Source organism: Solanum verrucosum, unplaced genomic scaffold (assembly GCF_900185275.1).
Source record: "Solanum verrucosum unplaced genomic scaffold, falcon-dt-bn FXZP01000229.1, whole genome shotgun sequence".
Taxonomy (NCBI): domain Eukaryota; kingdom Viridiplantae; phylum Streptophyta; class Magnoliopsida; order Solanales; family Solanaceae; genus Solanum; species Solanum verrucosum.
In genome coordinates, this window is record NW_026020011.1 from 5,324,665 (window position 1) to 5,339,605 (window position 14,941).

A 14,941-nucleotide genomic window follows, 5' to 3' on the forward strand; every position below is an offset into this window, starting at 1 on the left:
CTCAAACTTACCTATTAATAATAGGTAAGTTAGTGGAAAACGCTATATATCCTTGCATAGTTGGTCAAAATGTGTGTCACGATGTTTCCTTCCCTTAAATTATATTATCGATATACTTTAAAAATAGACATAATACATAAATATGTTATTTAATTTGGTTTCAGCTGATATCTATGTCTTTTAATTTTTGATTTGTATAAGTAGACATTTTAAATTGTATAAAATTAAACAAGTAGACACACATGTCTTATGTGACATAATACGCATAGGACGTCACATAGAACAAAAAATTGTCATGTAAGATTTAAGAAGTCATATAGGACGAATGTGTCTATTTGTACAAGTTTAAGTGTGTGTCTACTTCTATACACCTAAAGTTAGAGGACATAAATACCATTTTCATAATTTTTAAAGAACTCATTTTTCTAAAAATATATTTTCTAAAATATCTTAATAACCAAACATTATAATTTTTATTTTTTTAAAAAAAAACATTTTCTTTTCCTCCACACCTAACACACTACCACTATCCATTTATAAACACATAAGTTAAAATCTACTTGTATCATAAATTTTGTATTCCTATTATGACAAAGATAGATGATAATGACACCATAAAAATTGACCAACACTAAAAATTGAAAATACAAACACACCACACACCCTCCAAGAGTGTTTAGTTTTTTTTTTTTTAAGCTTTTAACAATGGCTGCCACACAAGCTAAATTGAGCAAAACTGCTGGAAAGCCAATTCATTGCAGAGGTACTCTTCAGAAACTCCCTTCAACCCCCCCCCCCCCCCCCACCACCACCACAAGTTTTGTCCCCATCTTTTCAAAATCAAATCTTTAAAGAATCTTTGATTATAATTTTAGTTGATGTTGTTAGCTATGGAAACAATCTTGTTTCTTTATGTGGATCTAAGGATTGCCTATGTTTTGCAAGCAAAGGTTGAATCTTTAAGGAATCTTGAAATGGGGGTAAAGAAGTTGAGATATATACTTAAAATAATGAGCTTATATAGACAGTGTAATTTTATTACGAAGTGGTTACGAATGAACCCCTTGTGCCTCCTAAATAATGACCTTATATATATAATGTAATTTTATGACGAAGTGGTTACGAATGAACCCCTTGTGCCCCCTAACATGCCCATTGGCTCTAATATGAAGTATAGTAAGAGGTAATTGTTGTTGAGTCCCACATTGGTGCCTTTGGTAAGCGTCTCTCTCGAGTTAGCTTGTGGGGTTAAGTTAGGTCCACTTAAAAGGCGAAGGAATATGAGTAAATTTGAGTAATTTTAGTTGGTGTCAGCCTATGGAAAAGTTCTGTGTTCTTTATATGGATCAAAGGTTGAATCTTTTGAGGAATCTTGAAAAGGGGTAGGAGGAATTTTGTCAGTTTTGTTTTATTTAGTGAAAAAAATCGCTTAATTGTGAGTGACATTTGCAGCTGCAGTGGCAAGAAAAGCAGGAGAACCTCTGGTGATAGAGGAGGTGATTGTGGCTCCTCCTAAATCCTGTGAAGTTCGTATAAAGATCATTTGTACCTCTCTCTGTCACAGTGATGTTACCTTCTGGAAGTTGAAAGTATGTAATTTTGTGCTAATTAAAGTTGCAAAAATTTAATCTTTTTACTGTAGAAAGTGTTTGCTTAACTTGTTTTTGAATCATCTGATTCTTGGTTTTCCTTTAGGACTTTCCTGGATGCTTTCCAAGAATATTGGGCCATGAAGCTTTCGGGTACTTTTAGTATATTCTCCTATCAAATTCGTTTATTATCTGTTGTAAGGGTTTTAAAGAATACTTGAGTGTTTGTAAATGTTATTCCCTTTGTTTCAATTCAAGTATCATACTTTCCATCTGCTAAAAAAAAGGATGTATCTATCTATATTTGGTAGATTTTTTATGCTATATTCCGCATAGCATGTCTAAGACAAAGATTCAAAAGCACATTTAGTACTTGACACACCTTTAGTTTAAGACCATGGGATTCAAAAGTCTCCTTTGTATTCTGAAACTCCGTGCCTAGTCAAACTAAGACACCTAAATTGAAATGGAGGGTCAGCTCAATATTTGTTCTATTGTTGGAAGTCACTGCAGACCCCTTTTCACCAGTCTGTAATTTCAACGCAGATTTTATTTTAGCTCATGTTTTGAATAATTGGGCTTTAGTATGTAACTCCTTACGAATTTCATTTAGCGCTAGCCACTTATCGTAAAGCCACTAGGCTATGTCTTTAAGTCAAACATGCATGCTTTAAAGAGACAACTGTGCATTGATGATGGCGTGGTTATTCTTAAGCTTGTGTTCTTGTGAGATTAAGATTTTTCTCTCTGAAAGTTCATTTTCCTCTGGTACTTTTAGTGTAATATGTAAAGGCGTTCCTTTTGTTATCCTTAAGACCTTTACCGTCAATTGACCAGTGCGTGAAAACACTCTTTCCTTATTGCATGTTATTCACTGAAGGATTGTGGAGAGTGTTGGAGAAAATGTCCAGGATTTAAAAGAAGGAGATTCAGTTATCCCGATATTTTTGCCCGACTGTACTGAATGTATAGATTGCACATCCAAGAAGAGCAACAATTGTTCAAAATTCCAATTTAAGGTATCTCCATGGATTCTTAGAGATGGTACAAGTAGATTCACTACCGTTGATGGAGAAACTTTATACCATTGTCTGTTTGTATCAAGTTTCGCCGAGTACACTGTTGTAGACATTGCTAATGTAACAAAGATTGATCCTCGTGTTCCACCTAACAGGGCATGCCTCTTTAGTTGTGGAGTATCAACAGGTTAGTTTCTGACCCCATCTAAATTTCCTTTTCCAGCATGATCATTTCTTAGACTTAATGTCATTTCAGTTTCAACTTCTTAATAGCCACCGTGCTTAAATCATCATACGAAATTGTTTTCTGTAATCTTATTCATCAGATGTCTAAAAGGAAATCTATAGACGAATACAAATTTATCTAACTCTCTTTAAAATTTTGAATAAGTTCAAGTCTGATATTATGTAAGATGAGCTCAGGAGTAGGTGCTGCCCTGAAAACTGCAAATGTGGAACAAGGATCAACTGTTGTAATATTTGGTTTGGGCGGAATTGGATTAGCAGTATGTTTCTCTTCTGCTTCTTCTTGCTCATATTGGTAGTCGAGTTGGTGTTGGTGGATTTATATGCTTACGGTACGTCTTATAGGTCGCAGAGGGATCAAGGATATGTGGTGCTTCAAGAATTATTGGCGTAGATATAAACACTGACAAGTTCGAAATAGGTGAACTTTCTTCTTCATTCTTCCCAATTTGTTTCGTTCTCTGTTTGTTTGCTACTAGAAACTTGAGCTATTTATCCGAGGAGAAGATTGAATAATAATACTCTTCCGCGTTTCTCGTGTCCTCCATGCTCTTTACTTTTCTCATTTGACTCAGGAAAGCAATTTGGAGTGACTGATTTTGTCAATTCAAATAGCCATGAGGATAAACCTATTAGCCAGGTCGGTTTTTTATTGCTCAGCTTGATATTCGATGCTCCAAAGTTTATAAAGCCAACCACTGATTTACCTTCTTCATTGATCCGATTTTGTGGATGCATAATAAAAGAAGATTATTGTTATCGTTTGATGAAATGAGTGCATTAGACAAATCACTAAGCTATCACCTATCCTTCTTGTGCTGATGATAAATGAGATGACAAATGTACGTAATATTAGATCCTCTCATGCCGATGATGATCACATTTCCTTTTGGCCATTTTTTGACCAGGTGATAAATGAGATGACTAACGGAGGTGCTGACTACTGCTTCGAGTGTGTTGGTATGGGAACACTCGTGCAGGAAGCATATGCCTGCTGTCGAAAGGTTTTCCCACATAGCATTTCCATTCATAACCATCAAAATAACTTCCTTAGAACTACTCTTCATACGTATATATTTCGTTATAGTTCCAACTTTGGCTGTTATATCAGGGTTGGGGAAAGACAATTGTCGTAGGAGTTGATAAACCGGGAGCAATTCTGACATTTAAATCTTTCGACATTCTACATATGGGGAAAACCATCATGGGATCACTGTTTGGAGGTCTCAAACCCAAATCTGACATTCCTCTTCTTGTCAAACGTTACCTTGACAAGGTAAATGCAATTTTGGTCTGATTCTTGTGTGTGTCGTTTATCATTTGCATCTTTACTAGTCATTACTTTTTCGTGTTGCTTTAGGAATTGGAACTAGACAAGTTTGTAACACACGAAGTGAGTTTTCAAGACATCAACAAGGCTTTTGATTTACTCGTTGAAGGAAAGAGTCTACGATGTGTTATTTGGATGGATAAGTGATCGATCCCTGTTATACTTGTCTCGTGTTCTTGAAAAAGGATTGCTTCATAATCCATATGAATCGTGACGTTAATTCGATATGTAACTAGGATTATACAAGATCAAGAATATTTCAGAGTAATGTTATTACTCTTTTGCATATTTTTGTTGAATTTTTCTGTTTTCTGCTTTCATTTGAAGCATAATCAGAAGTTAAAAGGAGTGAATATTACTTAATGCACTCGCAAGCATTCACATTTTAAGGGCACAATTTAAATAATAACTTACTCTAAGATTTTTTTTTTTTTTTATGGTATCCGCTCCTCGAGCAACGAGTGTCGATACGAAAAGAAAACGAGGTTAATTCTTTTCCTTTTAAGGGAGAAATTCGTTGATCGTATATCGTATTAAATACAGAGCCATGTCTTTTTTGTTTTTACTAGCTAATACCAAATTATCATATATCGTTTTTGTTATTACAACCTTCGTTTTTGAAGTTAAAGACGAGTTGAAAGAATTTAGCTACTAAATCTCGACATTACGATGAATTGCTATAAAAATTAAAATTGGCTACGATTGCTAGAAATTGATAACTAGGGACATATATATACTATAGAAGAAAATAAAAAAGTTTTTTTTTTTTTTTATTTACGTCTAATATATAAAAATAAAAAGATTTAGTTGAAATATTAGAAAAGAGTCACAATATTGTACAGAGAAATAGGAAAACAACACAAACGAACATAAGTTTTTCTGTTAGTAATAAAATAATTCAAAATCCCTTCCGATCGCCGGCCGCCGGGTCGCCGCATTGCCGCCGGCACGTTCGTCTCTCCGGGATCTCCTCTCTATCGATGCGCGCATAGGAGAGCTGTAGGTTTACGCACAGAATCAACATTTGAATCGATTGAGAGCTATAGAGAGAGAGAGGAAGCGCGGGGGAGGAATCGGAAGGTGGAACGGAACGATGATTACGAGATCGAAGCTAGCAGAGCAGCTGAGAGAGTATCAGATTAGATCGAAGCACGATTGGGCATCCGTCTCTTTCTTCTCTTCTACCTCTAACTTAACATCCTCAAGGTATCATTCATTTCCGATTAGGTTTTTTTTTGTTTTACCTTTTAAATTGATATCTCTCATGTTTTTGCTTATCCTATGGAATTGCACTCCTTAAAGCATATTTATGTTCTATGAAATTGTTGTTGAATTGATACTTGTGAGAATTGGATTTGATTTGGTAAATTCCAGCATTTGGAGGTTAATTTTTGTGATTATACTCGGGATTATAATATAGGATACTTCGATTATCGTATAGTGTTCTTTTTTCGGACTCCTTTGTTTTGCTTGTGTAGTATTTTGCCTTTGTTTATTGACCCCTGTGAGCAGAGGGGAAACAACCTCTCTACCTCCCAAGGTAGGGGGTATACACTACCTTCCCCAGATCTCACGTGTGGGATTAGACTGGGTATATTGCTGTTGCTGTTGTTTTCATCAAGCCGAGGGTCTATAGGGAACAATGTCTCTACCTTCAGGGTAGGGGTAAGGTCTGGATACACCTACCTTCCCCAGACCGCACTTTGTAGGATTACATTTGGTATGTTGTTGTTAGTTGATGATTTTGCCTCGTCAAAGTTCTTTGGATGGTTAAAGATTGGGTCTTTTGAATAGAGGAACATTGTGAAGATATTAGATATACTCCAAGTATTTGTTTGCCAGAAAAGTTTTTCTGATGTGGCTCGATTGATTGACAATCCTGTTTCACTAATTAGTCTAAAGAGATTAGGCCATTTATGCAATGAATGTGTTACATGAAAAGCTAGGACTTCAAGAAGAATTCGAAGTTTCACAATTCAGGGTACCAAGGAATTCTGATAGAATGGCTCTAAAAGAAGAAAAATACAGAAGATGAAGTAGTTTTGTATTTTTTTTTGACAAAGGTAACAGCAGTAGTTTTGTATTAGACAAGGGTAAACTGATTACAATGGGTTATTTATACACAAAGGTCACTAAACTGCTCTTAAGTGCAGTTGGCCATTTCCTACCCTTCTTTGAATCATCTTCATCGGGTTCCTCTTTCTCCATGGAGTCGCTTGAGTTTGTCCTTGTTGCAATAATAACACGCAGAAGCATTTGAGACTGAATGTGCTGTTCATTTGATGCTCAGTTCTCAATGAACATTTATCATCCTCCTTGTTGTAGTTTGTCAAGTCCTTCAACAGCTCCTTGGAACTAACAAGCTTCCGTTCCTTCACTTCTCTCCTAAATCCTAAATGTTGAAAACCCTCTCACATAAATCCCTCATTATTATAGATATCATCTCACTCAGCAGCCGATATTTATTCGATAATTCTGGAGTATCCATAAAACTTTAAGGAGTGACTGCTATACAGCTTTTGAACTTCTCCTATTTCCCTCTTTCTAGTTATAATTTCATCAATAATGCTCAACCTAGGAGGATATCTCACTCAGCAGTCTAGGTTTGCCCACTTTTGTTAGTATTGTCTTCCACCCACAAACCTTTTGACATGATCCCCACCTTAATTTATTGAATTTCTGCAAACTCAGGATAGATGACCTGTGGTGAAATATAACCACATCAAAAGCCTTTGCATCTGTTATTACATGCCTTCTTTTGCCCCTTATTTCATCCTCATAAGTTCTTCTAGATTTGCTAGACTATTTTGGCTACTAAAGCTGCAATAGTGAATAAGAAAAAATAATTACATTCAATGGTTACTGAATCTGTATGGAATGTAAGCTGGAATACTTTTATACCGTTTACATTGCATTGGTGCTTTCTAGTATGAGGATGTTTTTCTAATATGAAATAAGAAAAGGCAATATATGTATTATTCGGTTAAACTTGCCCCTGTTTCTAAACAATGCATCTTCCACCTTGCTAGTCTTTCCTCAAAACCTTTCCACTAGATGCATTGAGAAGTAGACTACGGTATAAGGGACTTTCTCCACTTCAAATGACAGAATATTTACTTACGAATATTACGTACTACATGGTAGGTGTCATCCCACTCTTGTTGAGTCTAATCATTATATACTATACAATCATATCTAAGTTCTTTTGAAATGTCATATTTCCATGGATTATTAAAAGCGGCTCCTAACATTTTGAGGCTTCTCTACCTCTTTTTGTATTTTTATATTGTTGATAAGTCACCTCTTCTTACTTTTACCAAATAATTATCTACTATTAGCTAAACCTTCAGAAAGAAAAATTTGGTATGTTTAACACATTTTAGGAGTTGATATGAGCTATGGCATAGGTTGATGTGCATGTTCTTCCTCTTTATTCGATAGTGTTGAGAGTCAGATGAGTTATTGGTAATAACAAGAAATTAGCAAATTAAAATCTCAAAGGCAGAGATGATTTATTAGTCATTTGTTTTGAGAGATTTATTCAAAAACATTGAATATGCTAGTACATGTGGATGCAGCAAATGCTGGATCGAGTGAAAATGTTTAGGCCGGACCTTTAATAATGGACCGGATGAAGACTTCAGTGAGTGGATCCTTGCTGCTTGGTCCTAGAGCTGTATAGGTCTCTTAAATAAAACCTTTTGCAAATTCCTGCTGTGGAGGATTATCATTGTCTATGTGTCATTACCACTTCATGCTGTAACTTAGAATATACTTTCTCCTGTGCCTTCTCTTATTTCTTCTCTTCGTTGATGCAGGGTGGATGTTGTCATCTTTGTGATATGGGAACTAGTTATTTTAGCTTTCCTGGTTTTCTCTGCCGTATCACTGTACTTCAGGCATCTAAAGCTTGCTTTTATTTTAGTATGTGTGACCTTGCTATTGCTTTTATGCATGAAAATAGCAAAGCAAGTAAGATCAGCGCGGAAAAAGAAGCGAAGGATGCTTCTCCCATTATCCATGTAGAGAGGTGTAGGATGCAAGAACTATTTTACAACGGGGGACAAACTCTTTTTCCTGTAAATTAAGAGAAATATCTTACTGCTAGTTTGATGTTCCTTTGGTGCTTTTTTTGTTTCCTTAATACGCAATGGAATTAGAGGCAAGCTGATCAAATGTTTTGGGATATAATTTAACAATAGAGCTATCTCTCCCACTCCTATTACAGCAGATGTTTCTGCTGGTGATATTTGGTCTTGTTGGTTTTATCCTTCATCATATTATGAAATTTCATATACCTTGCTTTTATTTTGTGGATTTTCATTATCCTGCTGGGCAATAGTGCAATATACAGTTGCAATGGATGTCAGAGTTTTGATATATATCATGAGCGATATGGAAATAGATCGAGTAATCTCTTTCTTTTTGCTTATGTGCAATCTATTTGCTCACCGATTATCTTTCGTTAGATGCTTACAGGAATAGAATGACCCTAAAATAATGCTTAGCAAGCAAAATAAAAATGGCTGCAACCTGTTGTGCAGTGATCTAGTTGAAGTTGTAGAATGATAAAAATGGAGATCATAGAAGCCACATTTTCGTTTGAAGGGTAGTCTTGTGCACTAAGCTCTTGCTATGTGCAAGGTCCAGGGAAGGGTCGTACCATATGGGTCTATTGTTTATAGCTTTACCCTGCATTTTAGGAATCTACTAGAGGTTGTTTCCATAGCTCAAACCTGTGACCTCATGATCACATGACAACAACTTTAGCTGTTACCAAAAGCCACATTTTCATACGTTGATGAGAAATGTTTTCCACTTGCAATTTGCTACTGTTAATAACTGTTTCATTTGTTTACTTGTTGCATAACATTTGGGGTGTCCAATGGGCGGTGGAGTTAAATTTAGACAGTTCAAAATGAGTTGAGTTAATAAATGCGTAATTGCGAATCATTCCCTTCATACTCCTTCACAATCATACCAAGTTAACAGAAGCTCACACATTCATTGAGAAGATAGAACTCTTCAAATTACTTATAATCAACAAGAATAAGTTTCAGTATACACTCATTATTTAGCACAAGAACAACACTATGGCTGCTACACTTGCTAAAATGCAAAAATCATAATTTTTGTTCTCAGAGTTTTGATGTTGCTAGCTTTATCAAATCCTTCCTAAGTATCTTGCCAGAAGGATTCTTCGGTATGGAAGCCACAAATGCAACTCTCCGAATTCTCTTGTATGGAGCAACCTACACAAACAAACGCGATAAATTTGAGCATCACTACAGATTCTATTTCCAGAAATCGAAAACCAGTTTCAAGTCTGAGTTCTTATCATACAAATTGATCTAGTAAATGTGACTTCAAAAATTACCTGTTTCGCAATGAAATCCATGACTGCACTCTCTGATATGGTACTTCCAGTTTTTCGTACTACATATGCCATAGGAAACTGTCCAACCTCCTTATCCGGAAACCTTGAACACAACGAGATTGATGAAACGATCATCAGAGATTCATACTGAAAAAGTAAAGCATAAGAGGAAGCGCGATTTGAAGTAATACTCACGGTATAACAGCAGCATCAGAAATGTCTGGATGAGTGAGCAACAAAGCCTCTAACTCTGCTGGAGGAACCTAGAAGATGATATGAAAAGTTGTTAAGAGAGTACTGTTGTAAGTTTTAACTATAAAGAAAAGTGTCAGATCATGTATAAAGCGCACTTAAGCTCTGAAGCAAGGAGCAAGACATGTTGAATCTTTCGCCTCACTTATCCACTTCAATGTAGTCATCAAGACTCTAAACACATATTTTTCCTTACCAAAAGTGAAATGCAACACTAAACAGTTGATATTTCTCTTTATATGCTATTCAAATTACTTTTGGACTACACATACATATTTGTATTATGTTCTCCCTTTGCACCTTTCAATAAATTTTTTTGTGCTTTACGCTTTTAGCCCCAACAGACCTAAGAGCTTTTTTTCATTTTTCACTTTAGATAACACTATATGCAAAATACGTTTTAGGGCATTTGGCGAAAAGCCAACTATATATTGGAAGAATGAGAGAGTTTGTTTTCATTTACCTGATATCCTTTATATTTGATGAGCTCCTTTAATCTATCAACCACAAAAATGAAACCATCTTCATCTATATAGCATAGATCTCCAGTTCTTAACCATCCATCAGAGTCTAGAGTGGAAGCAGTAGCTTCTTCATTACTGAAATAACCTGTTTTTCGCAGCAACATAATCATGAATGAAGGCTATAACAATAGGTCAATGGATATCACTCTCACAAACTTGTGAATTATCAATGAACTAAGCATAGATACGAAAAGAAAAGGGCAACCAGGTGCACAAAGCATCTAGCTTAGCAGGGTTTGGGGAAGGGCCGCACCCCTAGGTGTGTGATGTAGACAATCTACCATAATGCAAGCATTATTGGCTGCTTCCTTTGCAAGAACCTGTGATCTATAAGATCATACGGGGATAACTTAATCATTGCTCCAAGGCTCGCTTGGATCAAAACATCAAACCAATTTCCAAATACCTAAATATGACAAACAATTTCTAACATGTGAAAATAAATCTTTTAAGGTGATATTGAACTTACTTCTAATTTGATCCTATGTTGTGCAAGTGACTATTCAGTTGATGTATAATATACCATAGTCGTTATCCCTATCTCGTGAAGATAGAGAAACTATTTCTGAAGGACCTACCGCAATTGGTGTAAAAAAACAAGAAATGGAGGAAGTGCTGAATATTTCTTCAGTCCCCCATTAGTTTATGGGACCATCAAAGCACTATGAAAAAGCAGTGGGACAGACAAAACATAATGCAAAGTTGATATAAATAATTACACTTTCATAATGTATGGACTGGAACAAAAGCTCACTAGCCAGAGAAGAAGATTTTTTCAAAGCAATAAGTGCCGAGGCATTTTTATCAAATTAAATGTTATGTAAATTAAAAATATTTTTAAAAGAAGAAAAATACCCCAACAGTTCTCATTTACTCCCTTTGTCCCTAATTACTTATCCACTTTTGAATTGACACATTAATATAAAACAATTAATGTTATAGTGAGATTATCATTTAGCTCTATTAATTATGAAGTGAATGAATTAAAATATTAAGATTTTCAAAAAGTTCTATCTTTTTCAAGTCATTAATTGAGGGTATAATAGGTAAAAAAAGATTATCATTTCTTGATTTGTTAAAATGGACAAGTAATTAGGAACCAAAAATGGAAAAGTGGACAAGTAATTAGGGACAAAGAGAGTATATGATAGTGCATAATTGACCATAAAATTCAAAAAAAAAAAAGTGTTTTGAAACTTGTAACATAAACTTAGCATAATTTCCTTTTTTATTTAGCTTACACATAGCATGATTATCTTTATGGCAATAAAAGCATGCATGTTGAAGTTCAAGTTAAACCATTTTTGACACATCAAAAAGGAAAGAGTTTCTCAAGTGAATAGAGAACTATGATATCTCAAATTCAAACTCTAAAACAAAAAATATAAGATGTTTTCTTTTAATTTATCCATGTTTTGGTGAATGGAGTTAGCCGAGTGGTGCGGAAATTAACAACTAACCCATAAAATTAGTTATATGTATGCAAACTAGCCCTGACGTCATTGTTATAAAAATAAAATAAAAAATTTGACCATCTCTTTCAATTATTTCTTTAGTATTCCCGTCTAGTCCAAACATGTACCATATATTAGGGGTGTATAAGTCAAACTGTAAAGTCAAACCGAATCAATGAACCAAATTAAATCAGAAAAAAAAATCAATTTGTGATTTGGTTTGGTTGGTTTGGCGGTTGAAAAAAAAAACGACCACTCTTGATTTGGTTTGGTATTAAAAGAAAAAAAAGTCAAATCGAACCCAAACCAAACCGACATAATATATATATATATATTGAGATAAAAAATATTATTTATAATCTACTTTGTTAATATATATTTTTAGTTAGTTTATAGTTTTCAATGTTTATATATTTTATTTCAAATTTGAGCTTGGAAAATTTTGTAAATATTATATATATATAATTATAGATAAAAAAATATTATTTATAATCTACTTTGTTAATATATTTTTAGTTAGTTTATAGTTTTCAATGTTTACATATTTTATTTCAAATTTGGGCTTATAAAATTTGTAAATACTTTATTTTGTATTAAAATTCGAAGTTACAATTATATTGTTATAGTTTTTCAAATTCAAAGTTAACAATTTACTTTGTAAATATTTGTTTTGTATTCAGTTTGCATGTAGCCTTTAATCTTATTAATTTAACATAATGAGCGTTGATATTTCAAAAAAAATATTTTGTACTCATGTGAATTTTACCGTCTTTTCAAAAATTTCTATTCATTCAATATTTTTTAAGTTTAGCTTATCACACAGGTAAGTGAAAATATATTTGATCTCTTTTTCAAAAATCGTATAGTTGTAAAAAACCGAAAAACCAAAAAAACCAAAAAAAACAAAAGAACCGACTAAACCCAAAATCAAAAAAACCAACTTTATGTGGTTTGATTTGGTTTTTAGATTTAATAAATCGACATAATTGGTTTAGATTTTATTTAATGAAAAACCAAACCAAACCAAACCGATATGTGTACACCCCTACCATATATAACTGAATTATTGCTAACAACAAACATATAAGTCCAAAAAAAAAAAAATCATCTATAAGCAAAAACATAATATTTAAACATGTTATTTAACTCTAACTTTGGATATATACAAGGATAGTATAAAGTTAAACAATTAGATATACACATTTTATATAGTAATTTGCCTCCTACACGATATTATTACTTCACATAAAATATGTGTATCTACCAGTTAAAATACGTAACTTAAATGACACATTTATATATTATGATAGTAAAGATTCATACCTTTCATAATGGTAGGCCCTCTTAGCCAAAGCTCACCGGTCTTATTCACCGGCAAAGCCTTCCCACTCTCCGGATCAACAATTTTCCCTTCCATGCTCGGCGACAACATTCCCGCCGTTCCATATCTCCGGCTCTCCTCCAAAGAATCCGTCGACGCCCCAATTCCAGTCGACTCCGTCAACCCATACCCTTGCAAAATCCTCACAGATGGATACTTCTCTACAAATCCTTCAATTACTTCCTTACTCAACGGCGCACCGCCGGAGAGAACACTCTCCAAGCTGCTCAAATCATATTTTTTCTTAATCAAATCAGCGTTGTTAACAAGCGCAACGAGAATTGGAGGCACTAATGGTAGAGAAGTTGCTTTGTATTTGTGAATCGATGAGAGCATTTCATCCATTTCGAATTTTGATAGTACAACAACAGTAGATCCAGATGCTAATAACCCAGCTGCAAACGCTGCTAATCCGTAAATGTGAAACATAGGTACAGTACAAATGAAGGTTCGTACACCTTCGTCTAGATTGAATCGACCGACTATAGTTTGAACCATGGCGATTAGGTTTTTGTGAGACGAAATAACTCCTTTGCTTGCTCCGGTAGTACCAGATGAGTAAAGCAGAGTAGCTATGTCGTTTTGTGTAACTCGCTCTTTCAATCTGCTTTCACTGGGTTTTCTCTGAATCAATTTTTGTAAATCCCCAACGATTTTGAGATTTGAATTTGAATCATTCACTCCGTCGATTAGAATCACCGGGAGATTAGATCCGGTGAGTTTCGGGAGGAGTTGAGGAATTGTTAAGGCGAGAACAGGGTTTGAATCCTTGATCTGTTTAGCGATTTCGTTGTTCGTGTTGAGTGGATTTGTTGTAGTGATTATAGCTCCGAGTGACATTACGGCGAGGCAAATAATGGGGAAGAAGATGGAATTAGGAGAAAGGAGAAGAACAACGTCACCTTTACGAATACTCATATCAACGGATAGACTGGTAGCTAAGGATTCAACGGCGTTCCAGACGTCGGAGAAAGTGAGTTTCCGACCAGTCGTAGCGTCGATGAAAGCGATTTTCCCACTATGTGCTCGTGAAGAAATGAAAGTGGTTACATCAAGAGATTCATTCGCCGGAAACGGAATCGGTTTACGTTTGCTGTAGAAAGTTGAGTTCGCCGGAGAATAGCCGGATTTTGGATCGACGGTTAAATTATTGGTATACTGTGCCATTATGGCCGCACAATTGAACGTCTATCTATTACACCACGCTAGAAAAGTAGTTAGAAATATGCTTTTGAACTGAAAAAATAGGAATTTTATAACAGATTTTGGATCTGAGAAACTATAATATATAGTGTGTAGAATATTTGTAGATCACCAAAGTTGACTGTTGCTTTATTGATTATTTTTTTTGGAGTAATGTTTTGCATGCAGATTACGTGTTCATTAATTATAGGATAAAGAAAATTGTGGATCAGTTCCCAATTGTCACTTTAATTGTGCCAGGAATTGTGTTCATTTCCAAAGATGAATAAAGTTCTAACTTCTAGAATTTGCTATTCGGGTCGGACTATTTGGGTCATGAAAAATTTGACGGGATCGATTCATAATTGACGTGACATTATCGATTTAAAGCCATTGATTGGGAAATTTGAAGTGTGTAAGATCGATCCAACGTAGCCTCCTAGCGGAACATTAGCTAGTCCGATCCCTTTTACTTGGGTTGGTCTAGTTTGAATCTGAATTGATCCGACCCATTTTTTTTTGGAGATTTAAGATCATTTTCTTTGTTCAACTTCTAAAAATGGTTTATTTAAAAAGATAAATAGGTA

General features: G+C 34.7%; 3 protein-coding genes across 3 annotated transcripts; 2 read left to right on the forward strand and 1 right to left on the reverse strand.

The window, feature by feature from the left end:
* The first annotated feature begins 563 nt into the window (after positions 1-563).
* LOC125820420 (alcohol dehydrogenase-like 7) lies at positions 564-4,537 on the forward strand. Its single transcript, XM_049499849.1, has 10 exons — positions 564-763; positions 1,453-1,589; positions 1,696-1,742; positions 2,470-2,795; positions 3,032-3,114; positions 3,200-3,275; positions 3,430-3,494; positions 3,763-3,858; positions 3,966-4,130; positions 4,215-4,537. The coding sequence occupies exons 1-10, from the start codon at positions 706-708 to the stop codon at positions 4,329-4,331; spliced, it is 1,170 nt and encodes a 389-aa protein (XP_049355806.1). The 5' UTR covers positions 564-705; the 3' UTR covers positions 4,332-4,537.
* A 475-nt stretch (positions 4,538-5,012) lies between these two features.
* On the forward strand, positions 5,013-8,414 carry LOC125820425 (uncharacterized). Its single transcript, XM_049499856.1, has 2 exons — positions 5,013-5,390; positions 8,003-8,414. Exons 1-2 carry the CDS (start codon positions 5,278-5,280, stop codon positions 8,208-8,210), a joined length of 321 nt encoding a protein of 106 aa, XP_049355813.1. The 5' UTR covers positions 5,013-5,277; the 3' UTR covers positions 8,211-8,414.
* Positions 8,415-9,169: 755 nt separating this feature from the next.
* LOC125820417 (probable CoA ligase CCL5) lies at positions 9,170-14,406 on the reverse strand. Its single transcript, XM_049499846.1, has 5 exons — positions 13,115-14,406; positions 10,277-10,422; positions 9,757-9,824; positions 9,562-9,664; positions 9,170-9,436 (listed from the first exon to the last, which is right to left on the reverse strand). The coding sequence occupies exons 1-5, from the start codon at positions 14,337-14,339 to the stop codon at positions 9,323-9,325; spliced, it is 1,656 nt and encodes a 551-aa protein (XP_049355803.1). The 5' UTR covers positions 14,340-14,406; the 3' UTR covers positions 9,170-9,322.
* Positions 14,407-14,941: the final 535 nt, after the last annotated feature.